General features: G+C 37.0%; 1 protein-coding gene across 1 annotated transcript in view; it reads right to left on the bottom strand.

Moving 5' to 3' along the window:
- Positions 1-2891: 2891 nt before the first annotated feature.
- The window catches only part of didum (dilute class unconventional myosin), a 59947-nt gene continuing 39702 nt past the window's right edge, over positions 2892-23136 (bottom strand). Inside the window, exons 31-40 of the mRNA XM_076132414.1 lie at positions 21715-21814; positions 20407-20524; positions 19700-19834; positions 16567-16771; positions 15071-15216; positions 14247-14467; positions 13514-13663; positions 12406-12537; positions 11683-11799; positions 2892-10661 (exon numbers count right to left, since the gene is read on the bottom strand). Coding sequence (XP_075988529.1) covers positions 10533-10661; positions 11683-11799; positions 12406-12537; positions 13514-13663; positions 14247-14467; positions 15071-15216; positions 16567-16771; positions 19700-19834; positions 20407-20524; positions 21715-21814 — 1453 coding nt within the window. The 3' untranslated portion in view covers positions 2892-10532. The remainder of the gene's footprint in view (positions 10662-11682; positions 11800-12405; positions 12538-13513; positions 13664-14246; positions 14468-15070; positions 15217-16566; positions 16772-19699; positions 19835-20406; positions 20525-21714; positions 21815-23136) is intronic.

Genomic DNA, 23136 nt, shown 5'->3' with positions numbered 1-23136 from the left:
CCGATAAATATTCAAATGAGATTTTAATTATCAGATAGTCGTGTACTTATTTGGGTTATCGTAATCTTAGGCGACCTTCGTACAAATACATTTTATTTTGTTTCATAATTATTGTTGTAAACGTGATATAAAAATATGTTTTGATATTTATCTTTTAATTGTACCCTTTACTTTCGTTTTCTTCGCTCTCTATTGCTGTGGCGTGATTTTCATTATTTTCTTTATCGTATGGTTAGTGGTCAACCTAGTGTCAAAGTTGTTCTAGCCGTTCGAAGGCTTTAGACACTACTTCACGACTGTTATCTTAGTTGACAACAATCGAGACCGTCTTCTAAGCTTTCAGTTTGTAATCAGCAAGACACAAAGAGAAGATTATGCTAAATTTAAAGATAATTTATTTTAATTAAAAAAAACGGGAAAGCGGACAACAAAAGTCAGCCAACAAAAGTCCCGAGTTATGTATATGTATACATAACTCGGGACTTTTGTTGACAGTCGGGCACATAGTCTGAAACCCGGAGAACCTCACCCAAAATGGGACGTAGGAGGAGTAGGGTAATTTTTATTTTGTAGTTAGAATTTTCTTATTTACTCGGAAATGGTCCATTCATGCTTAGATTATGCGTGTGAGTCCTTCGATTCTGTAGCTATGAATGAAAGTATACCTAAAGCATCTACCTATATTAAATTAGCTTTAATTCACGTTTTAACAAAAACTGTATCAATTTTGAATCGTATTATCTTACAGGATACGAAATAATTATCATTATTATCATCGGTTACCTTACCCCCTCATTAAATATTTATAATCGGAGATACCGATATGAATCGTTAATCTAAGTATGACGAGTTGTATTGACTAATGATAAATGAGTGAGTTTTAATACATTGTTGGAGAAATATTTATCAACAATTACATTGTTTCTTTATGAGAAAAACTGACTAAGAAGAAAACACTGTCATTAGGTTAACTTAAAGTTATTTCTTGTGTGTTAGGAAAACTTTATTTGGGAAATTGAAAAGGCTTTCCTTAAAATGCAGTTGTATCGAATTGTTTAACTTTTATAGATGGACTAATAAGTAGTACCTATCAATCCATGCATCACTCTCATAGTCCAATATGACGGTCGCGGCGAGGCAAAAAGTAAGCTTCCATTTCGCAAACTCCAGGCAATCATAGAGACTAAATTGAATTGACCGAAAGATTCTAGAATTGGTTAGTCTTCTGGACCGATCCAGCATTTTATCTCCAGACCTTTGTGAGGCAGTAAAATACGTACTTATTCGCCAAAGATGCCATTAGTATACATTAATTTGCGAAGAAACTGGAAATTAAAAATGCGATTCAGTTTTTGCAGTGGCAGCTTGAAAACCGATTAACATTTAGGTCTTGAAGAGATTTTCAGTCTAAACAAGAAATTTTGTTAATCCAATACTATCCTTTCTTTTCATTAGGAGCAGGAGAGGGTTCTTCATTTATTTTCCATTGAATAATTGAATTTAAAAAAAACTTGTTTCTTTTGCTTTCGTCACAATTTTATCCATAGCAATAGTGTTATCGAATAAGCGTAGTTACTTGCTTCTATTGCGATTACCTGATTATTTATCAAACGATAAAGATATTAGACAATAAATTAATATAAATGGCTTAAAGATTGCGATATTCTTTATTGAGAATTTATTATATTGCATATTGATAGCTGATAGGACCCCCGTGGTTCTTATAAAGAAATAATTCCAACCAATTATTAGGTACTTTTTTTTTACTTTTCCAAGACAAGTCCTGCACTAAGAATTGCTCTTGTGTCGCGGGGACTTTTACAAACATACAAACTACGGACACAAAGTACCACCAGATCCAAAACAACTATTTATGGATCGCATAATAATTATTTCGTGTGGGAATCGAACCCACGACCTCCCAATGCAATAATAGGCATGGCGACCACCTTAATCACTGTGCTTCGGGCCGTTAAACCGTTTTACTGAAATGCCTCACGTCACAGTGACTTCGCGAAATCCGTGCTTCAATAAATGTCATAATACATTGCTTATTAATATTTAAATTATGATAAGTTCTGAAGACTAATACTTATGATTGGCATCAGATTCTCCTTAACATATCAAATATTCATGGATGGCATCTTTCTAGAAGGTAATTATATTTAGTTGCATCCGAAATTTCACGCCTAAACTACTGAACCAATTTGCATGAAATTTGGTATGGAGATATTTTGATACCCGAGAAAGGACATAGGCTACTTTTTACCCCGGGAAAATGACGCATTCCCATGGGAAAATTCAGGTGGCGGACGAAGTCGCGGGTAAAAGCTAGTTTCTTATAAACCGTTTTATTTCATCGCCTAAGTATTCGTTGAAATTACAATTATTTATTTGGTTGAAGATACTGTATGACTTAGTTTAACACATAGGTACTCGTAGGGACTAAAATACATTTTATCGGATGATAACATACTCAACGCGAAAAACCCCCGGTTTCTGAGGTACATTTAGCGGTAGTTTATCTATTCAATAGCGTTTAAACTCATATAGAAATGACAGTTTGAATAGATAAACTACCGCTAAATGTACCTCAGAAACCGGGCAAAAGCGATGCACAGAAACTAATTAAAATAATTCAGTATAAGCAGTTTGTAAGTCCCCCACCCGCACTTGGCCAGCGTGGTGGACTCAAGGCCTAAGCCCTCCCCCTCTTTTGGGAGGAGACCCTTGCCAGGCAGTGGGACAGAAATGGGTTATTAAAAAAAAAAAAGCAATTTATATCGAGTTCTTATTCTCAGGCTGATTTTCAGGAGAATTTACAAGGTAAGTTACCTTGTAAATTCTCCTGAAAATCAGCCAAAGGAAAGGGTCAAAACAAACATAAATAATTAAAGAAACACAAATAAAATTGTATTTATTTAACGATTTAATAACATACGCCATCTATAAGGAATGTATAGTGCTCATATGCAATACAATTCAAAATAACATTTACTTTAATCCATAAATATTTCAACAATCACAAGATACTTCAAACATATTTGATAACAAACAATAACATAGATATGCTAAGTATTGCTTTTTATAATTATTTTAGTGGAATTTCATATTTGAATGAAATAATTTAACTAAAACATTTTGAAACTTAGCTGTTTTACGACAAGCGTTAACGTTTTGACCGATTCTTTTGACAATTGTCTCAACTTAGATCCACTACGCACTGTCGACTATCCAGACGACTAGTCTATAGTTTAGCCACTCTAGTCTGGTTTTTCACGGCTTGAACCTAAAATGTAGCCTATGTCCATCTAGAAAGTGTGACAACCATTCAAATGGTGAAAAATTTATAACATGCGTACGATTGTTGTTATATTATCCTGCAAAATATACGTAAAATCACAAAATTCTCTTAACTGAGAGACTTACAAGACAGTGCGTAATAGTTCAATAATAAAAAACATTGTAATACCATGCGGTCACCCATCTATAGAATGACCGCGCCATGGTTTGCTTAACCCACAGATCGTTTACCGACTGGTGAGCGCAACTGGCTATGGGCGCTGTGGATAGTCGATAGTAGTAGAGAATCGGAGTACAGTGCCTCGACTCTCTACCACTATCGACTACCGACAACCGGCTAGCTATCGAAATTTTGACATTTAGAATGTACTGCCAAAATGTTTCCTACGACACCCGTCAGAGGCGCTGATCAGATTTTCATACAAAATTTCTCGATGACAGTTCGGTTGTCGGTAGTCGATAGTAGTAGAGAATCGGATTACTGAACGCGAACATAGACAAGATAATATAGTCTATTGCTTAACAAAATATAAGTAATATGTTTGTTTGTTTGTTTGCTATGCAACTTCTAAGTTATGTCTACATTATTATGCTATATAGCTTATTTGAACAGCAGTGAAAGCTACCCTGCTATGTTAAACACTTCATAAATGCTTTATTTAGTAATGCTATTTATCTTTGCATATAAGCCAGGTATCAATGAAAATGTCTGAAAAGTGCGACAGTTTATGATTTTGAAGGCTTGTGTGTAGTAGCCATTTTGTTGATTAAGTTTAGTATTATTTAAAATGGAAAGTTTTCCAGGGGGGCTATCACGTATCTTAGTTGACAGCCATTTGAAAGCCACTTTGCTGTCCATTGGTTTCTTCCTTAGATTATAGTGATTAACACGTTACGTCAAACCAGCAATGTACTGAATGGTGACCATAGATTTGACGTATACTAGCTGTCAATTGAGATACGTGATAAGCCCGCTGGCCTGTGCTGTCCCGGTGTGAATTGAGCCTAAGGTTTCCATAACAATAAAATTTCATACAATTGACAATAAATATATTAACTCGAATAACTTGAGCACCTAATAAATAGTTATATATTAAACAACACAATATACATAGAATTTTCTATAAATTTAGATTATATATAAGGAACGGAATGAACATCTCACTATAGTAGACATCACATAGGATTAAATGAAAGACATAGAATGCGCCATTTAAGTTTGTTGGTCTGAATATAGCAACAAACCCCTGTGCAGGAACAAATTTATAAATTTCGTCACCCGCACATCTTGTCTATGTTTCTTGTATTTATATTTCGTATTAAAAAAGACAACTCCCGCACTAAGAATTACTCTTGTGTCGCGGGGACTTTAACAAACATACAAACAACGGACACAAAGTACAACCAGACCCGCAACAATTATTAGTGGATCGCACAAATAATAATTGTTCCGTTAGGAAATCGAATCCATGACTTCTCAACGCAATGAATGCGGCGTGGAGACCTTTAACTACTGCGCCACGGCGGCATCCGTCTGCTGAGCTTGTTACTATATTCAGACACTAACGCAAAAATAACATTTTAGTAAGAAAAAACACTAATAAATAATATTATCTTATACATTTATAACATGAACAGATTACATACAAAATACTGTTTTAATAATCTAATTAAGTACTTAGGGCCGCGATATATTATCCGAAATCTATAAAATATGCGATTTTACATATTTCGGGCGTATTTCCCGTACAGTCAACTGTATGACGTGTGAAAAGAGCGTTATATTTCAAATAAATAAGAAAATACTACAAATGATGTTTTAAGAAATTTTTTATATTAGGTCGGGGAGAAAGTCTTTTCGCATTATAGTATGTATGAACTTGTAATAAAATCTCTTTGGCTTCAAGAATCACAAATGAGTACACGGTTCATTAGGTTTCTTTCAGTGAGCTCGTGAGGTACCCAAATATCGAGCTTTTTGTGTAGAGAAAAGGTTTTATTACAAGTTCACACATAATATAATGCAAAAATACTTTTTCCCCGACCAAAATAATACGACATTTTTACTATGTATAAGTTTTAAAGCATTTGTGATACTAAACAGGGTAGTTTTATAAACATTTGAAAAATTGGTCAGAAATAAATTCTTTTTCCGAGCCGAATTTATATATCAAATCTTTTGTTGGGTTTCAATCGAAACTGCCTCCAAAATTGATTCATTTTCGACAAAATACCTTTTTTTACTAGAGGCATATAATTGTCCCTTAAACTATACTGCCGTCCTCTAACTATAATGCCGTTATCTACAAAAACAATGTTTCAAGATATTCGATAAAAAGGCGCAAAAAAGAAATTTAATGTTTTATCGTAACTATCTGGAAACTGCGATTTGAAATATCTTTAACAGCATCTGGAAACAGCATTGCATATATTATTTCTTTTGTCGCGCCTTTTCGCGAATATCTCGAAGCAAAATGCCGTTATCTACAAAATTGTTTTTGTAAATAACGGCATTATAGTTCGAGGACGGCAGTATAGTTAAGGTGTTTAATTAAAATCTGACCAATTTCTCAAACATTTGTATATATTTATCTCGTATCGAGTTGTTTTAAGTACAAGTTAGCTCCCAAAGCACCTAGCGTAATGGTAACAGTGTTTTATATCTATTTAATATATTATATACTCTCTATTTATTATTGAGTCCTCAGCTGTTTTGGGAAAGTTACAATTATTTGACGAAAATGTACAGTTTATGAAGTAACTTGAATCTCTTATGCACGTTTTCTAAGGCACGTTTAGCTTAAACGCTATTGAATAGATAAACTACCGCTAAATTTACCTCAGAAACCGGGGGTTAGAGACTCTAGAAATGGTAATTTTATTAAAGAAAATTCTTCAAGGTGAATTAACTTTATTGCGAGGTCATTAAGCAATGTTTAAATATCAAACACAAATTATAGAAAACGCTAATATTTGTGTCCGTGAGAGACATTCCATAGTCTATACTTTTCGACATTAAAATGATAAATGCCCTAGTCTGTTTGTTAACCTTTTAGGCCTAAACCGCTTACCTGAATTTGATGAAATTTAGCAAGGTAAAAGTAAATAAAGAGGGTAACAATAAAAGTATGAGGCTTGAAATAAACAACAAATTGCTTTTTTCAGTACCTAATCACCCCTTCACTTCTGAAATAGTTCATGAAAACGCGAGTGAAGCCACTCGGGTTAGGAAGCCTCTAATGTATTCATTTCTGCTATAGTGTCCGAATACCTCATATTACTGTACATTTTTGTTGCAAAACTGTAACTTTCCCAAAAACATATATTCTATATAATTCCTCTATATTAAAACTCTCATAATCTAACATTTCTCTATAACATTAAATTATACATAATGGAATGACACGATTTATTTGTCTCAAAGCAGCTGAAGCTTTGAAATATGTTAGCGTTGGTTCGCGCTGCGATAGAGACAAGAGACAGGAAACAGGAGACAGGAAACAGTAGACGGGATATAGGAGACAAGAGACAGGAGATAGGGGACAGGGGGCAGGAGACCGAGACACGAGACCAAAACCGTCACTTTACTTACGATCTGCCTCCTGTCTCGGTCTCGCTGGCGAACTGTTTCATATTCTTATAATTGAAAAGACGCATCGAAGATTATTGCCAAACTTAAGTTATAAATGTTTCCGGAATCAGCAAAAAAAAAGTCGCCTACATTTTTTTTTAATTGTCTTTGTCGCTCTGTTACAGTTTTAAAGCGAAATAAAGCGCTTATTCAGGTTTTTGTAGATTAAATCATTTCTCCGTTCCAACTTCTTGTAAGATGCGTCTTTTTGAACTATCGGGAGCAGTATAGTCAAGTCACGGTAACGGTATAGCGGCGCGGTCTCATGTCACAGACGCGGCGCGAACCACCTACTTGAACGACTTTTTGGTTTATGCGACATTTAAGAATAAGAATATAAATAAATATGAATGACAGAAATGTATGTACGCGTATAACTGTTCAACAACTAAACTAAATTAGACAATTATTTTTTATATGTTTGTTACTGTCGGGACAAGGTTTGTAAGGGATCGATGGGATCAAGATTCCCACGAGAATAAAATAAACGGGATAAAATTGTTCTATACTCGGACGAAGTCGGGCCAGTCTGCTAGTTTATCCTACTAAGATCATAAATGCGAAAGTTTGTGAGTATGTATGTATGGACATTTGTTACTCTTTCACGCAAATACTACTGAACCGATTGTGCCGAAATTTGGTATGTAGGTAGCTGAAGATTCAGAATAACACATAGTCAACTTTTTATCCCGGAGCTCCCGAGGGATCGGGATTTACACGGAAGGGTTTCCATGCGGACGAAGTCGCGGGCGTCTTATAGTATACAATATCGCTTAAACCAAAGAAATCTTTGAAGGACATTATTTTCAATAATCAGCGCTTTTAAGACAAATTATTTTCACCACAATTATAACCACATTTAATTTTGATATATTTCATACATTATTATTTACTTAAGTACATATGTATATAGGTTTAACACTGGCAGTTTTTTTATTGCCTAGCCTAGCGTATTTAGAACACTTTTTAACGAAATTAAATTATTTTTTGTTGAAATTAAATGCCAATTTAAATATACATGAAATCGCGTCTTTTCCCATAAGGGTAGGTAAAGACCAAATGTGTGATTTTATGTATGTATGTGAATGCCAAAGTTTGATATTTAAATTTAAAAAGATGCCATTTTTTTGTAATAATTTCGTTAATTTTTAATTAGATTTTTGAATCTATTTATTGTTAAGAAACAAATATTTTGTTGGGGCCTAATTTAAAAATGTATTTACCTATATTAACATATAATAAGCGCCAAAAACATAAAATACTCATTCTTTTCGCAGTTAGCTAATGCTTGTGTTTATATTCACATAAAAAGGTTTCTGAAAGATTTTTTGTAGTGTTGTGGTTTTTCAGTGGTGAATATTTTGAACTCATCGGTAAATAATAACAAAAAAATGTATTTTATTATAAAAAAAATTATAAATCTTAAAGAAAAAGTTCGTTGATTTAAAACTTAGCCTTAAATAGGAATTGCTGAGATAGACTTAGTGTAAAAGAGACAAAAAATGCAATTACATTGGCAAATAAAGAGATATTTTTATAATAAAATTAAATGGAAGACAAAAGGAAGCCAATAATTATGAAATATGGAATATAATTATTTAGGAATGCATAAAAAAAATAAGCTACACTTAAAAATATTAAATAAATAGAATATTTTGACAAAATCAGTCACGGTGTACATTATTTTAATTTTTATACTTATATAGGAGTCAATTGATCCGCTAGTGGAAAATTGACAGGTCTAAGTGTTGACAGCAAAATTATTGGAGAATATGAGCATTATTTAAACTATAGCTTTTAAAAGAAAAATATGTTATTTTTGTAATGGGCCATAATGTTAATCACGGGTCAAAATTAGTCCAAGTTTTGACGACAACTCAAAATGACCCACTCCAACAAAATGTTGACGATATTTTAGGAACAATAAAACAAATAAACTAATTGTCATATCTCAGCACTCATTTTCTAATAAAATCAACTAATCTTACGCTATTATGCACTATGCCTTATTTCTGCTACGTTCAAGCTATTATAGGCTGTATTAATTCGTGGTTTTGGTCTAAATTTGATTGATATACATTTTACGATAAAATTTAAAATAAAACCTTAGTTACGCCGGTTATACCCGAAAGTGTAAGCAGAGCTGGTGTTAAACCCACTTTTCCTTTGATAGCAAATTTTCATTTGTTTATAAAGACAACTCCCGCACTAAGAATTGCTCTTGTGTCGCGGGAACTTTTACAAACATACAAACAACGGACACAAAGTACAATCAGACCCGAAACAATTATTTGTGTATCGCACAAAGAATTGTTCCGTGTGGGAATCGAACCCACGACCTCCCAACGCAGTGGTAGCGGCGTGGTGACCTAAACCACTGCGCCACGGAGACAGTGAAATCATCCAGTCGTTCTCAAGTTTTAGGGAGACTTGACAGACATTTTGTTATAGTTGGCTAACCAGTTATTACAAAACTAATTTAGGCAGTATTTCAGAAAATATATTAAATTTTATCGTAAAATGTTTTAACAAAAATGTCACAAATAGTGTATTTATAGTTAACTACTCAAATTAATAAAATAATTCTCCTAAGCTTCCGTTATAATCAATTGAATAATAAACTTAACAAAAATATAATAATTAAAATAAAAGTTTTCGTTGTAAGTAAAATGTTTTAAGTACAGTGTTTAAACCGATATAGTTAAATGGCACCGGATAAAGAAAAATTTTAATTAATTTGTATGGCAATAATATATATTAAGTACATTTCGATAAGCTGTCTCTTTCTTTTGATATAGTTCTTTCTCGCTCTTTCATTTTTTATTTGTTATACCCAGAAATATTTCAGAGGTTTTTCAGTTAGATATTAATTAGTTAATTAATAATACCATGAGACTGTGTTCGATTCCATTTTTGTTTCAATATTTTGCTTGACCCGGGAATCAAATGGCGACTATAGGTATTTCATATGGTTTATTCCCATTTACCTGGTTCGAATTATCTATTGTATACTAAATATCTGGGTATATTACGCATATTTTTCAACCGGGAATAGAACTCCGTTCCCAAGCCTTCAACTATCGAACGAAAGAGGCAATTTTTAATGTTTTAAGTAAATAATTTTAATACATAGAAGTACATAATATAATGATTTTTACTATTTATTTTAACAGTGAAATACTATATTTCTCTACTCAATTTGACTATATACTTACTGATTCTATTATATTTTCTATATATATGTATAACAAATATCAACATTCACTACTCTCTTCTGATTGGTCTATTAATACTTAGTTTAGCATAAATATTATTCAAATTATATACATAAAAACTCATAAAATTAACAACTAAATTAATATAAAAAACATATTTTAATGGAATGTCTATTCGGTCTTTTCGGTCTTCTCAGTAGACCAAAAAGACCGTTTAGTATTTCAACGAAAAACATACTAATAATACCATCTATGTCATTTAAGCCGTTATTTTCTTTCTAAAATCTGGTCTTTTGGTGAGTAGAAAATTCTATTTTGTTTCTAGCTATAGTTACATACTACTTTGAGTAGGTTTCGTGTTTCGGTCTTCTGGTCTACTGGTCTTATATCTTGGTGAGTAGACCGTCCAGTTCGAGGACTTCAGGCAGCTCGATGGCTTCTAGCCGGATGGGCGAAGGATTGAATGGAAACTGCACTGAGAATATCATCTTGGAGTCCATTAGAAGATTTTGCTGAAAATAAAAAAGATCATTTAATTTATTTGTCGTACTAACTTAAATATCGTTGGACAACTCACACACAGTCATTTGATTCCAAACTAAGCAGAGCTTGTCCTATGGTAACCAAATAACTGATAAACATACTTATATACTTCTAAATACATACTTATATAGATAGTGTCAAAGTTGCTCGAAGACATATGACATGCCTTGAAGACCGTATCATTAACCCAGACCGACTTTTAACGTAACCTCCGCGGTACGAAGACGCTTAACTCAAGTCTAAAAGGTTTGTTTAATCGGTTTTTGCACTCACGTTTCGCCATTTACTATTTCAGTCCCATGTAATAGGTGTCGAGGCTATTTCCATATACCGGCCACGTTACGAAACTTTGAGGTACTATAGTGCCCGACTCAGGAATTGAACCCGAAACCACGTGGTCAGCAGTATTGTACAATACAGAAAGGGTCCTATGGTCCAATGTGCTGGACTTAAGGCTTATTCTCCTTCTCTATATAGGCCTCCTCCGCTATATATTATAGGCCTCCCTCATTCCAGGAGAGAATGAGAGAGGAGACCCTTGTCCTGCAGTAGGACCACTAACAGGTCTTAAGCACCTAACCCCTCTCTCATTACGGGAGGAGACTCTTGCCCAGCAGTGGGACAGTAATAGGTCTTTGTACCTAACCTCTCCCTCATTACAGTAGGAGGTTCTTGTCCGACAGTGGCACTAGTAATGGTTCTTATTATCTAACCCCTCCCTGATTCCAGGAGGGATCCTTGCCCAGTGGGACCAATAATGTGTCTTAGTACCCCCTCTCTCATTCCGGGAGAAGACTCTTGTCCAGAAATGGGACTAGTAATGGTCATTGTACCTAACCCTCCCTCATTCCAGGAGGGATCCTTGCCCAGCAATGCGACGAGTAATCAGTAACAGGTCTTTGTACAAACCCCTCCCTTATTCCCTAAGGAGGTCCTAGCCTCCCAGTGGGTCAGTAATAGGTCTATTTAATTATTATGAATGTAACTTACCGGTTCCTTATCAGGGTTGGTGCCAGCCTTCTCCTGCATCTTCTTCTGTATCTCGTGGATGAACTCTCGGGTCACTTTCACTTCGTACTCCTCGGCCGGCGTGTACATGTTCAGGATCTAAGGACACAAATATCATTTAGTAATATTATCGATATTCGGTGATTTTATTAATCGCCAACGCAAACAGAGAAGTGTTGTAAGTTTGACATGTCCCTCTGTCTGTGGCATCATAACTCCTGAACGGATGCAGTGATTTTAGTTAGTTTATAACTTTTTTTTTTAAGGATGACATGTTTGATGAAAATCGGTTGAGCCGTTTAAAAATTGTAGGGGTTGAAAGTGGGGAGATTAACCGAATGTCTGCAAATATACTCGGATGGGGACTCAAATAGGTTCGTATGAAGATAAAGTTGGTGGTGGGAAAATTTGAATGGCTTAATATATCCTAACTTACTTTTAAGAAGTATAAAATAAAAAAAAAATTAAAACCTCTGAGACAAGAATTTAATTTCCCTTTAAAAAGTAAGAAAAAAACTTTATCTTAAAGTACCTAAGAATGTATTAATAATTTAAATAAATACGTCGGTTTGGGGGGACCTTGCTTAATTAGACTATTTGTATTTAAATTATTATTGGAATTATTCAAAGGTGCAGGTGTATATGATGTCCATATTCTAAAAAAATTGTCAAAATAAATATTTTCTGATTTTTAACTTGACTTACCTTACAAACTTGCATGGCATTAAGGTTGGCACACATGTCTACAGTAGACTGCACATCTTGCATGGACTTGCGTGCTTGCAGCAGCTGAACCGCTTGAGTGATCGGCTTCAGCACGCCCAGGATCTCTTCCACCTGGCAATAAAAACAAATTCAAATTATTTTTATTCGCAGAAAATATGGTACAAAAGTTGGTTATCAAAACAATACAGTATCACATATTTTGTCATTAAGACATGCAAATATTAGGCATTAAACATTATGTAAAACTAAAACTAAAATTAAAACTAAACAAACAAACAATTAACCAGTATTCGGCTACGGCGGTCAGTTTTATTAAAACTAGCCAACGGTGTAGGATTTTGTTTATAGTATCCCACGTGTGAATAATACACAGGTACACTCATAGTCTGGTGGGACTGTTAACCGACACGACCAGTGAGAGGTCAAGCGCAGGACCAACTTTATATGCTTCAAAGGACCAAGGCTAGAACATCGACTTCCTGTCTTCGAGCAATCCACTAGGAAATTTTCTTGAAAGAAAAGCTGAAAATATTCTTTACCCCGATCCGAGAATCGAACCGGTGATTAGTAGTAAAAACTGTTACAGAGGTAGTTCACAATACCTAGAAGGCATCTCCGAAAACATTTAAAATTACTATAGTCCGACAACATAGGATAGAGCCTTGGCATGCACCATTTCTCTAGACTATAATAAACAATTCTATGTATTCACTAAATTAAGTAACTGTATCAAACAGGCCACCGTACGCAGTCTAAAGTTTTATATTATACTTCCGCCACAAACCTTGCATACAAGACTCTCTACTAAGTAGTTGTCTAAGTCATATTTAATTATTTTTTTTAATTAACCCATTTATGTCCCACTGCTGGGCAAGGGTCTCCTCCCGTAATGAGGGAGGGGTTAGGCCTTGAGTCCACTACGCTGGCCAAGTGCGGGTTGGGGACTTTGCATGCCCTCAATAAATGTATTAAACAAATTTTAGGCATGCAAGGTTTCCTCACGATGTTTTCCTTCACCGTTGGAGCATGTGATAATTATTTCTAATACACACAATATTTTAATTTAATTTAGTACTGTGCTACTTACGCTCTTCTGTCCATATTCGGCGAGATGTTCTTTGATCCAGGTCTCGAGATGAGAGATGTTGTATCTGATCTGCAAGCCCTTAGCCCAACAGCACAGATCCTTGCGCAGGAGTAACTGGTTCAAACTGTACGCGCAGATGTAGTAGAATAACTAGAAAAGAAATGACACTTGTTTAGTAATATGCAATATTTAAGTAGCATTTGTTATATGGTTATGAGTTCTTAATAAAGAAAATTATCTGCCACTGTTGGGTGAGGGTCTTTTCCCGTGATGCCTGGGCCACACTATTGGGATAACGCGAAGATTTACAGAGATTTCCGGAGACACGTCTGGCTGAAGTGTTTGTTCTATGGCAAATCTTATTCTGGAATACGAATGCCTTACGCGCCTTTGTCAGTAAATTGCCGCACATCAAAGAGCTTTGTAGCGACAAAGTTCGTGCTGTTGGCTACACATCGCGAAAAGCACCTTTCATGTTTCGCGTGAAATGAATTACAGTTCTTGATTATCGCGAGGCGATAACGTGATCACGAACCTTCGCGATGAAGTGTGGCTGCATCATAATAAGTGAGAAGCTACACCTTGAGTTCGCCATGTACCATTATGATGATTTTTTTATCGTTAGAACAAATAACTATAGGTGGGGGCGGGGCTGTGGGACACTGTGGCTGTGGGACACTACAACTGTGAGAGAAGAACTGACATGATAAAGGTTGCAATGTCTATGGCTGACCTGTTTAAATATCATAAGTCTGAGCGGCTGGTCGACGGCGTAGGTGTGCAGGTGGTCGTGCGTGGCGCTCAGCTCCAGCTTGAGGCGCGCGGGCCCGGCGCCCAGGCTGCCGGCGGGCGGCGGGCGCGCGCTGGGCCCCGACAGGCCCGAGATCTCCTCGTGCTCCAGGATGGCCGGCACTATGAGCCGCTCCAGTTGACGCTCCAGCAGGTGGATGAGGCCTGCGAGACGAAATAAACGTTAAATAATTCTTGAGTATGTTTATTTCTACTTTTAAGATAGTTGATGATTGATGATTTTTGACTAATTATTTTCTTAACACAGATTTGAGCGTCACTGATTATTCCCCATCAATTATTAGATGTTTTAAAAAAATTGCATTACCATACCAATTCCTGTAATATTTAGGCAGGAAAGATTGTGTCTTAAAAAACTACTGAGCGGATTAATTTCTATATTATATTTTGCCATCAAATAATTTTTACCCCAAAAACTCTTTGCACGACGACAACGTATTAAAAATTGGCAATATAATGCATGGTATAATGATAGTAATATAAAAAGGTGCTTTCAGTTATTTATGTTATATATATAATTTCCATGTCACAATATCAAAGGCCTTCGGGCGGCTTGAGCAACTTTAACACTAGGTTGATCACTAGCCATACGACAAAAAGAAGAAGAATTATTATTAAAAAATATTTGCATTCTCAGCTCCTGCTTCTGCGTCCGGACGTTGTTCGTAAAAAGGGCCCAAAGTTTTTGCTTCACGTATTAATATATAGATAAAAAAATTGTATAGAGCATACGAGTATAATTATTACCTTGATATATCCAGACGGCGATATCACTGAGCACTTGCCGGTACTCGGACAGGTCGAATATACGCAGACATTGTTGATTCTGACGCGGCGTGTTGGCCGACTGATAGATCGTGTCGCCACTGTACTGACGCAGATTGTTCAATAATCTGTGGACAAGACCAGTGTTAGTAGTGGCTTTAGAGCTCGTGGCTTAGCTATATGATGTTAAGCTACGCTTGCCGCGGTTGTTCTATGGATGGGTGACCATCTAACACCTATCGAGTTCCTCCGTGTCTTGGAAGGCACGTTAAATTGTACGTCCTGGCTATCATTTTCAAAGATCTTTGACAGTCGTTAACAGTAGTCAGAAGCTTGAAAGTCTGACAACCAGTCTTACCGAAGGGTATCGTGCTATAGAGAGAGACAATTAACCCAGGTAACTGTGTTGTGGAGGTCAGATAGACAGTCGCTCCATGTAAAATACTGGCATTCAGCTGCATCCAGTGAGACTGGGAGCCGACTCCAACATAGTTGGAAGAAAGGCCTTCCCTTCGGAGTTCAAATACCACTTTGCGGTCACCCATCTATGAAATGATCGCGCCAATGTTTGCTTATCTTACAGATCGTTTAACAACCGCCGGCACTATGTGTAACAGCTTTAAGCATATATGTCTTGTCTGATAAATAGTCCATTCAAAAAAGCAAGTGTAGAGTGCGTGAGAGGGATCCTGAGCAATTTCTTCAGAAATTGGTTCAGGATGCTTAGAGGATAAACATACTAAAAATCCCCGCCTCTAGGGGGGGCGCCGGAGTGGGGGGAGGGGGTTAAAGTACCCATAACTTAGTTCTTCACTAATATCTTTAAAACGGTTCGTCGTAGAGAAAAAGTGTCTTCTACATAATGAAAGATGATAAAATAGTCTACAACTTTTGTTATACACGCTTTATCAAAATTCTCATCAGTTTTCGAGCATCACGCTCCGAAATAGTTAAAATGAATGTTTTTCAGATCATGAGTGAGTGTCATGCTGGCAGCCCCGGGAGAAGAGTCACTGCTACTTTCTATATAACTTACCCCTAAACCATACCCTAAGTAAACTCACTTTCCTGAGCATATTAGCGAGTCACATCGTGTTATACTCGTCACCCATCCCCTAAGTAATTACTTAGGGGATGGTTTAGTCCCTTACCTCATCACATAAATCAACTACAGCACGTAGCACTCGACGCAGTTCAGAAAAAGTGACACCTAAACCGTCCCCTAAACCACCCAATAAACCATCCTCTAAGTAAACTATCACTTACCTCATCACATAAGTCAACTACAGCACGTAACACTCGACGCAGTTTAATAAAAGTGACCCCTAAACCGTCCCCTAAACAGTCCCCTAAGTAAACTCCCACTCACCTCAACATATTAGCAAGCCACAGCGCGTTGTACTCGACGCTATTGACTAAGAGACTAAACCGTCCCCTAAACCGTCCCCTAAACCATCCCTAAGCTAACTCCCACTCACCTCAACATATTAGCGAGCCACAGCGCGTTGTACTCGACGCTATCGGCGCGTTTCTTGAGGCTCTTCTTGACAGCCGTGCGGACCGCCTTCATGAGCTGGTGCATCTTGGGCTCGTCGTCCACGTGGTCCATGTGCCGCAGCATCATGAACAAGATGTACGCGGGCAGACCCGGGAGGAGAGTCACTGCTACTTTGGGTTTCAAGTCTGTTGGAGAAAGAAAAATTTTATAACAATAATTGCACTTTTGTTACACACAAAGGTTTAGACAGAGGTATAAAAAACATCCGCGTTTCGTAATTAACAATGTCTGTCTGTAATAGGTAGCGAGTCTATTGACATTTACCAGACTCCGAACTACTATTTATTTATTTATTTAAACTTAATATACAAATTTGTATAAAGGCGGACTTAATGCCAGGGGCATTTTCTGCCAGTCAACCTTAGGGTGATGCAGAGATTATTACGAAGGTGTTTAAAAGAGGAAGGAAAGTGAGTTAAGAAAGAGTGTACAAATAAATAATAAGATAAATAAGCTATATGAGTGTAAATACATAAACATAAATAATATGTACATAAACATAATAAATATTACTTATGATATATAAGATAATTGTGACGATTCTGCAACTTTGTTCAACAAAAGATCCCGCACTTTGTTCTTGAACGTAAGACGGTTAGTGGACATCCTGATTTCAAGAGGGAGCGCATTCCATAACAGAACTGACTGGACAGGGAAAGAAGAGTTAATAAACCCAGTAGTGTGGGATGGGCAGAGAAGAGTGAGATTGCTTGAAGAGCGGAGATTACGGTTGTGGTTATCACACAAGTATTGAAAGTAGGGAGTTAGGTAGGCTGGGGGAGAAGAAGAAGTAAGGAAAGAGAAGAGTGTCGTGAGAGCGCGTAAATTACGGCGCTCACGGATTGGTAGCCACCTAAGTTGAGCGCGATAAGTAGATACATGATCATACTTGCGAAGATTGAATATGAATCGAATGCAGTTGTTAAGAAGACGGTCGAGTTTGTTGAGGAGATCTGCATTCAAGTCAAAGTAACACACATCACCATAGTCGATGAGAGGGAAAATTAAAGTCTGTACAAGCATCGCTTTCGTCCTACATGGCAGCATGTTCTTGAGGCGATATAGAGCCCGCAATGTGCTAGTGACTCTGCGACAAACATTGGCTATTTGGGTTTTCCAGCTTAAAGTTGAGTCAATGTATAATCCTAAATCTCGCACAGCAGACGTAGTTTCAATAGTAGAGCCATTAAAAACTATAGGTGGAACGTGAACGTGACCAAGCCTGCTGATGTTACGGTGACTGCCTACCAGTATAGCCTGACATTTGGTAGGGTTAACGGCTAAGCCGAACTTCTCGGACCAGGACTTGATGTGTTCGAGGTCGCCGTTCACGACATCAACCGCTGTGGATATGGAGTCCACAGTTCCTTGCGAATAAAGCTGCAAGTCATCAGCGTACAGATGATACGCTCCTTGAAGATTTTGGGTAACCAGATTAATAAAGAAAGAAAACAATAAGGGAGAAAGAATGCCGCCTTGCGGGACGCCAGAATCAAGTTCACGCCAGCTCGATGAGGATTCACCGAAGTGAACTGATTGCTGGCGTCCTTGAAGATATGAGGAAAACCATTTTATTGCACCGGAAGATATATTAAGATGAGAAAGGATAGAGAGGAGGATATCATGACTGACGGTATTGAAGGCGTTTGAGAAGTCTACCAAAGCCATCACAGTGACTTTTGTATCCTCCATCCCCGCCCTAATATCGCCAGTCACTTTAAGGAGTGCCGAAGTAGTGCTGTGGCCTGGTCTGAACCCGGATTGAAATGGACTAAGAAGGTTATTGTTGAACACAAACTGTGTTAACTGTTTGTGCACACAGGCCTCGAGCACTTTGGAAAGAAAAGGGAGAATGGAAATAGGTCGGAAGTGAGCTGAAAGCGACGGATTTGGAATTTTAGGTAAAGGGATAATGTAGGCCTTGCGCCACAGAGAAGGGAAGGAACCGACGGTAAGGGAGAAATTAATAATATGGGAAATAGCTGGGAGCAAGTGATCCAAAACAGAGACAATCATCCGACGACTGACGTCATCGGCGCCTACTGCATTCGACTTAATGGACAGGATTATCTTCTTTATATCCTCCGGCGTTACTGGAGAAAAGGAGAAGGATTCAAGATTTGGGCGGGGTAAATCTAAAATGGAACGGACAGTATTGCACTTGGTTTGGTGATCGATAGGTGTAGTGGAAGTGAAATGGCGATTTATATCATCCAAACCAACAGTGCAATGTAAGTCGTTACTCTGATGTCTGCCAATACCCAGGGTCCCGAGAAACCTCCAGATATCGACAGGGGAGGAGGACTATTGACAGCGATAGAACATTTGCACTTTGACCGACCTGAAATCGAACCTAAGAGCTTGTCAGTAGTCGGATACACCGACCGCTATATAGAATCTGAATCTTACAAACTTTATGTTATTCATTCTGTTTCAGAAAAAACAAGACACAAAGTACTCAGAATGTCCGTGAATTGCAAAAATATATTTATTTGTAGGATTCGAATCCACGACCTCCCGATACAATGTTGTAGCCACTTAACTACTCGACCACGGAGACCGACATTATCATTTATTTATGAGACTAGCTGACCCGCGCAACTTCGCTTGCGTCACATAAGACAGAATCTATACTAATATTATAAAGCTGAAGAGTTTGTTTGTTTGTTTGTTTGTTTGTTTGAACGCGCTAATCTCAGGAACTACTGGTCCGATTTGAAAAATTCTTTCAGTGTTAGATAGCCCAGTTATTGAGGAAGGCTATAGGCTATATAATGAGTCATAATTCTCCCCGTTTTTGTAACATTTTTTATTGCTACTCTGCTCCTATTGACCGTAGCGTGATGATATATAGCCTATAGCCTTCCTCGATAAATGGGCTATCTAACACTGAAAGAATTTTTAAAATGGACCAGTAGTTTCCGAGATTAGCGCGTTCAAACAAACAAACAAACAAACTCTTTAGCTTTATAATATTAGTATAGATTCCTGCTGTCTCCTATGTATAACGTCTTCCTGTAGTAGTGTAATTAAAAATAATAAGTTACACTCACCACTAATAAGTTTCTTGATAATAAGTCCTTCATCCTGTATCTTGTACTCGAACATGCCGAGGTACTCTCTCTCCTTCTTGCGAGTGACGGGCGCCATTTCTAGCGTGAGCGACGCGTTTGGAGGCGCCACTGGGTCTAGAAATTATGATGAAAATATATTATCATTTCTAAGGAATTTTGTACTCAATGGATGAATTTCCAGTAATCGTTTTAATCAGCTTGTTAAAACTTAATTTAAAAGTTTAATTCAAATAAAAAGGATTTTTTAAAATTATATTATGTAATTTATAATTTTACTAACATTAGAATTATTAAGCACAATGTGTTACTAATATTTTTTGGACAATAAGTCTGCAAATAAATGATTATTATTATTAAACTGTGAAGAAACGTCAAGCAAATGTAAAATGCAGGCCAATAATATCTGTATAATGTTAGACAATGAGTAGTTAGACAATAGAGGACTGATTAAAGTTCTTCATGAAAGTTTCTTAGGATGCTTGCCTTGGAATAATAATATGTCTGAAAATCGACTTGAATCGGAAACTGCTCGAGTGTGTGGTGAATTAAAACCACTGCTTCTTTGCTTTGAAGCGCAAAAACATATTGGTACGTCATATCCGGCTACGAAAATCTAGTAAATATGTATACATATATTTACTACATTTTTATTGATTTAAAGACTAAACTGTTTTGTATATATTTACCATTATTTTCAAGTATATCGTTAACATCTTCAATGCCGACCTCCTTCAGCTTGTTGACGAGCAGTCGTATTTGATTCTTGTATCGACGACAACTCTCCGATAATTTGTCTACGCGCTCCTGTGTAACAAAGGGGAAAGAATATTGTAGAATATTAGATTAATAGTATTAATAGTTATATAAAGACTTGAATTTAAGAAGGGTGGTAAAAGATCTACTTTCTTTGAGATCAATACTTTTATAAAGATTACTAGTTTAAATCCCAACCCGCACTTGGCCAGCGTGGTGGACTCAAGGCCTAACCCCTCCCCCTCGTTTGGAAGGAGACCCTTGCCCTGCAGTGGGACAGTAATGAGTTGTAAAAAAAAAGAAATAAAACAAAATGGTTTAAATATCGTTTACTCCTCTTGTTAAACTTAAATATCCAAATCCAGACTGAACATTTCTTAGACATTTTCTGGGGCCACGAACAAAATCAGAGTTTTGGTCTCCGGTCCAAGGCTGCACTAAGTAGAAATAACCAAAAAAATACGTCGTAGTATCGTAGCTTTGAAAAAACAAGTATTTTTTAAATCTGGGACAGTAAAGCAATGAATAAATATTAAATAAATATTATTGGACAACTCACGCACGGTTATTTGATTCCAAACTAAGCAGAGCTTGTACTATGGTAACCAAATAACTGATAAACATACTTATATACTTCTAAATACATACTTATATAGATACATTAACATCCAGGCTCAGAACAAATACTCGTGCTCATCACACAAAGATTTGTCCTGGGTGGGATTCGAACCCACCACACGCGGCGCTACGGTTGTTGCGGCGAGGTGACCGCTTAAACCACTGCGCCAAACGTGCAGTTTTATGACTTTCGAATCTTATCTTCGATGGCTTAGCAACTAAGCTTTAAATATTTTAACGAAACTTTATAATATTCTGGACTTCATTATAAAAACTAAAATAACTTTGTAGGTCTGTTTTAGATTCTGTTGTTTGTTTGTCGTATGGTTAGTGGTCAGCCTAGTGTCAAAGTTGTTCAAGCCGCCCGAAAGGCCTTTGACATGGCTTAACGACTGTTATCTTAGCAGACAACAACCGGGACCGACTTTTTACGTGCCCTCCGAAGCACGGAGACGCCCAGCTCAAATACCACTATGCGGTCACCCATCTATGGAATGACTGCGCCAAGGGTTGCTTTACCCACAGATCGTTTACCGACCGGTGAGCGCAACTGGCTATTACTCTATTAGCTGCAGTAGTAGAGTGTTACATTTAAACTTAAGCTAAAATGTATAATTTCTTACCTGTAACGCCAAACTTTCCGACGCGAGTCTAATAATTTCATTTTGCGCGAACTCTTGCGACTTATTCTTGGGTTCTTGACTTAAGTCTGCACTCAGTAACCTATAACAACCATATTGTTTAATAACATATATAAAAATAAGTTTTAAACTCCATTCTATCATTGTTTTTGATAGATTACCATTGGTTACAATAAAAGGTTACCGCTGGTTACAATAGCGAAGCTCTGAAAAGAGCTGTGGTTACACGTTAGGTGATTCTGGTTACTCATTGGTTACATTGAGGTTACTGCTTGCAATGATGTGGAGTTCTGACAATAACTGTAGTCTGTTTAAAACTTGGTTACAGTGACTTTGGTTACGTATTATTAATTCGGTGATGGTTACTGTTGGTTACAAGTAAAGTTGCAGTCACATGTTGGTTACAAGGATGCGGTTGATTTATGGTTACAACGAGGATGGCTACTGCTGAATATAATATGGTAACATGGCGCACTAACTAGAGTTACATGTTGGTTAACTTGGTGCTGTTTCTCAATGGTTGCATTGTGGTTATTGCTGGTTACAATATGGTGACGAAAAGCTCTGATAAGAGCAGTGGTTAGATGTTTGAGGTATCGATGCTGGTTGTTATCGGTTACACATTTACACGATGATGGCTGCAATGGGTTACATCAACAGTTATTATTGATGTAACCATAGTTACGACGGAATAATATAAAGCTCTGACAAGAGCTAGGGTTACTTAATTGGTTACAATGACAGGTTGTTGTTGGTTACGGTTGATGGGACTGTGGTTACTATGGTTACTCGTTGGTTACAATGATGGAGGTTGCTGCTGGTTGCATTGACGGTTAGTCTTAATGGTACTTTGATCACGATGAAATAATGCAAAGCCCTATCAAGAGCTATGGTTACTTGTTGGTTACAATGTTGCGGGGTGTTGTTGGTTACATAGACGGTTACTGTTAATGGCATTATGGTCACGGTGGGATTCGGTGGCAATGGTTACTCGTTGGTTACAAGGACGGTGGTTGCTGTTGGTTACGCTTCGTGGTACTATGGTTACCATTGAACGATATGGTTACTCATTCATGATAGTTGCAGTTGGTTACATCGACGGTCATTGATGACAATATAGTCACTATGAAATGACGTAAAACTCTGAAATTAGCTATGGTTACTAGTTGGTAGACGGTTATTATTGATGGCTCTGTGGTTACTATAGTTATTCCTTAGTTACGATGACGTTAGTTGTTGTAGGTTACTATGACGATTGATGGTTTTATGGTCCCAATGGATTGATATGAAGCTCTGATAAGAGCTATGGTTACTTGTTGGTTACACTAATTATGGTTGCGATTGGTTGTGGTAATTATAGGCATAATAAACGATACGAAGCTCTGACAAGAACCATGGTTACTC

The sequence above is a fragment of the Anticarsia gemmatalis genome, chromosome 27, assembly GCF_050436995.1.
Source record: "Anticarsia gemmatalis isolate Benzon Research Colony breed Stoneville strain chromosome 27, ilAntGemm2 primary, whole genome shotgun sequence".
In the NCBI taxonomy this organism is placed as follows: Eukaryota; Metazoa; Arthropoda; class Insecta; order Lepidoptera; family Erebidae; genus Anticarsia; species Anticarsia gemmatalis.
This window is presented reverse-complemented; position numbering and strand designations above follow the sequence as displayed.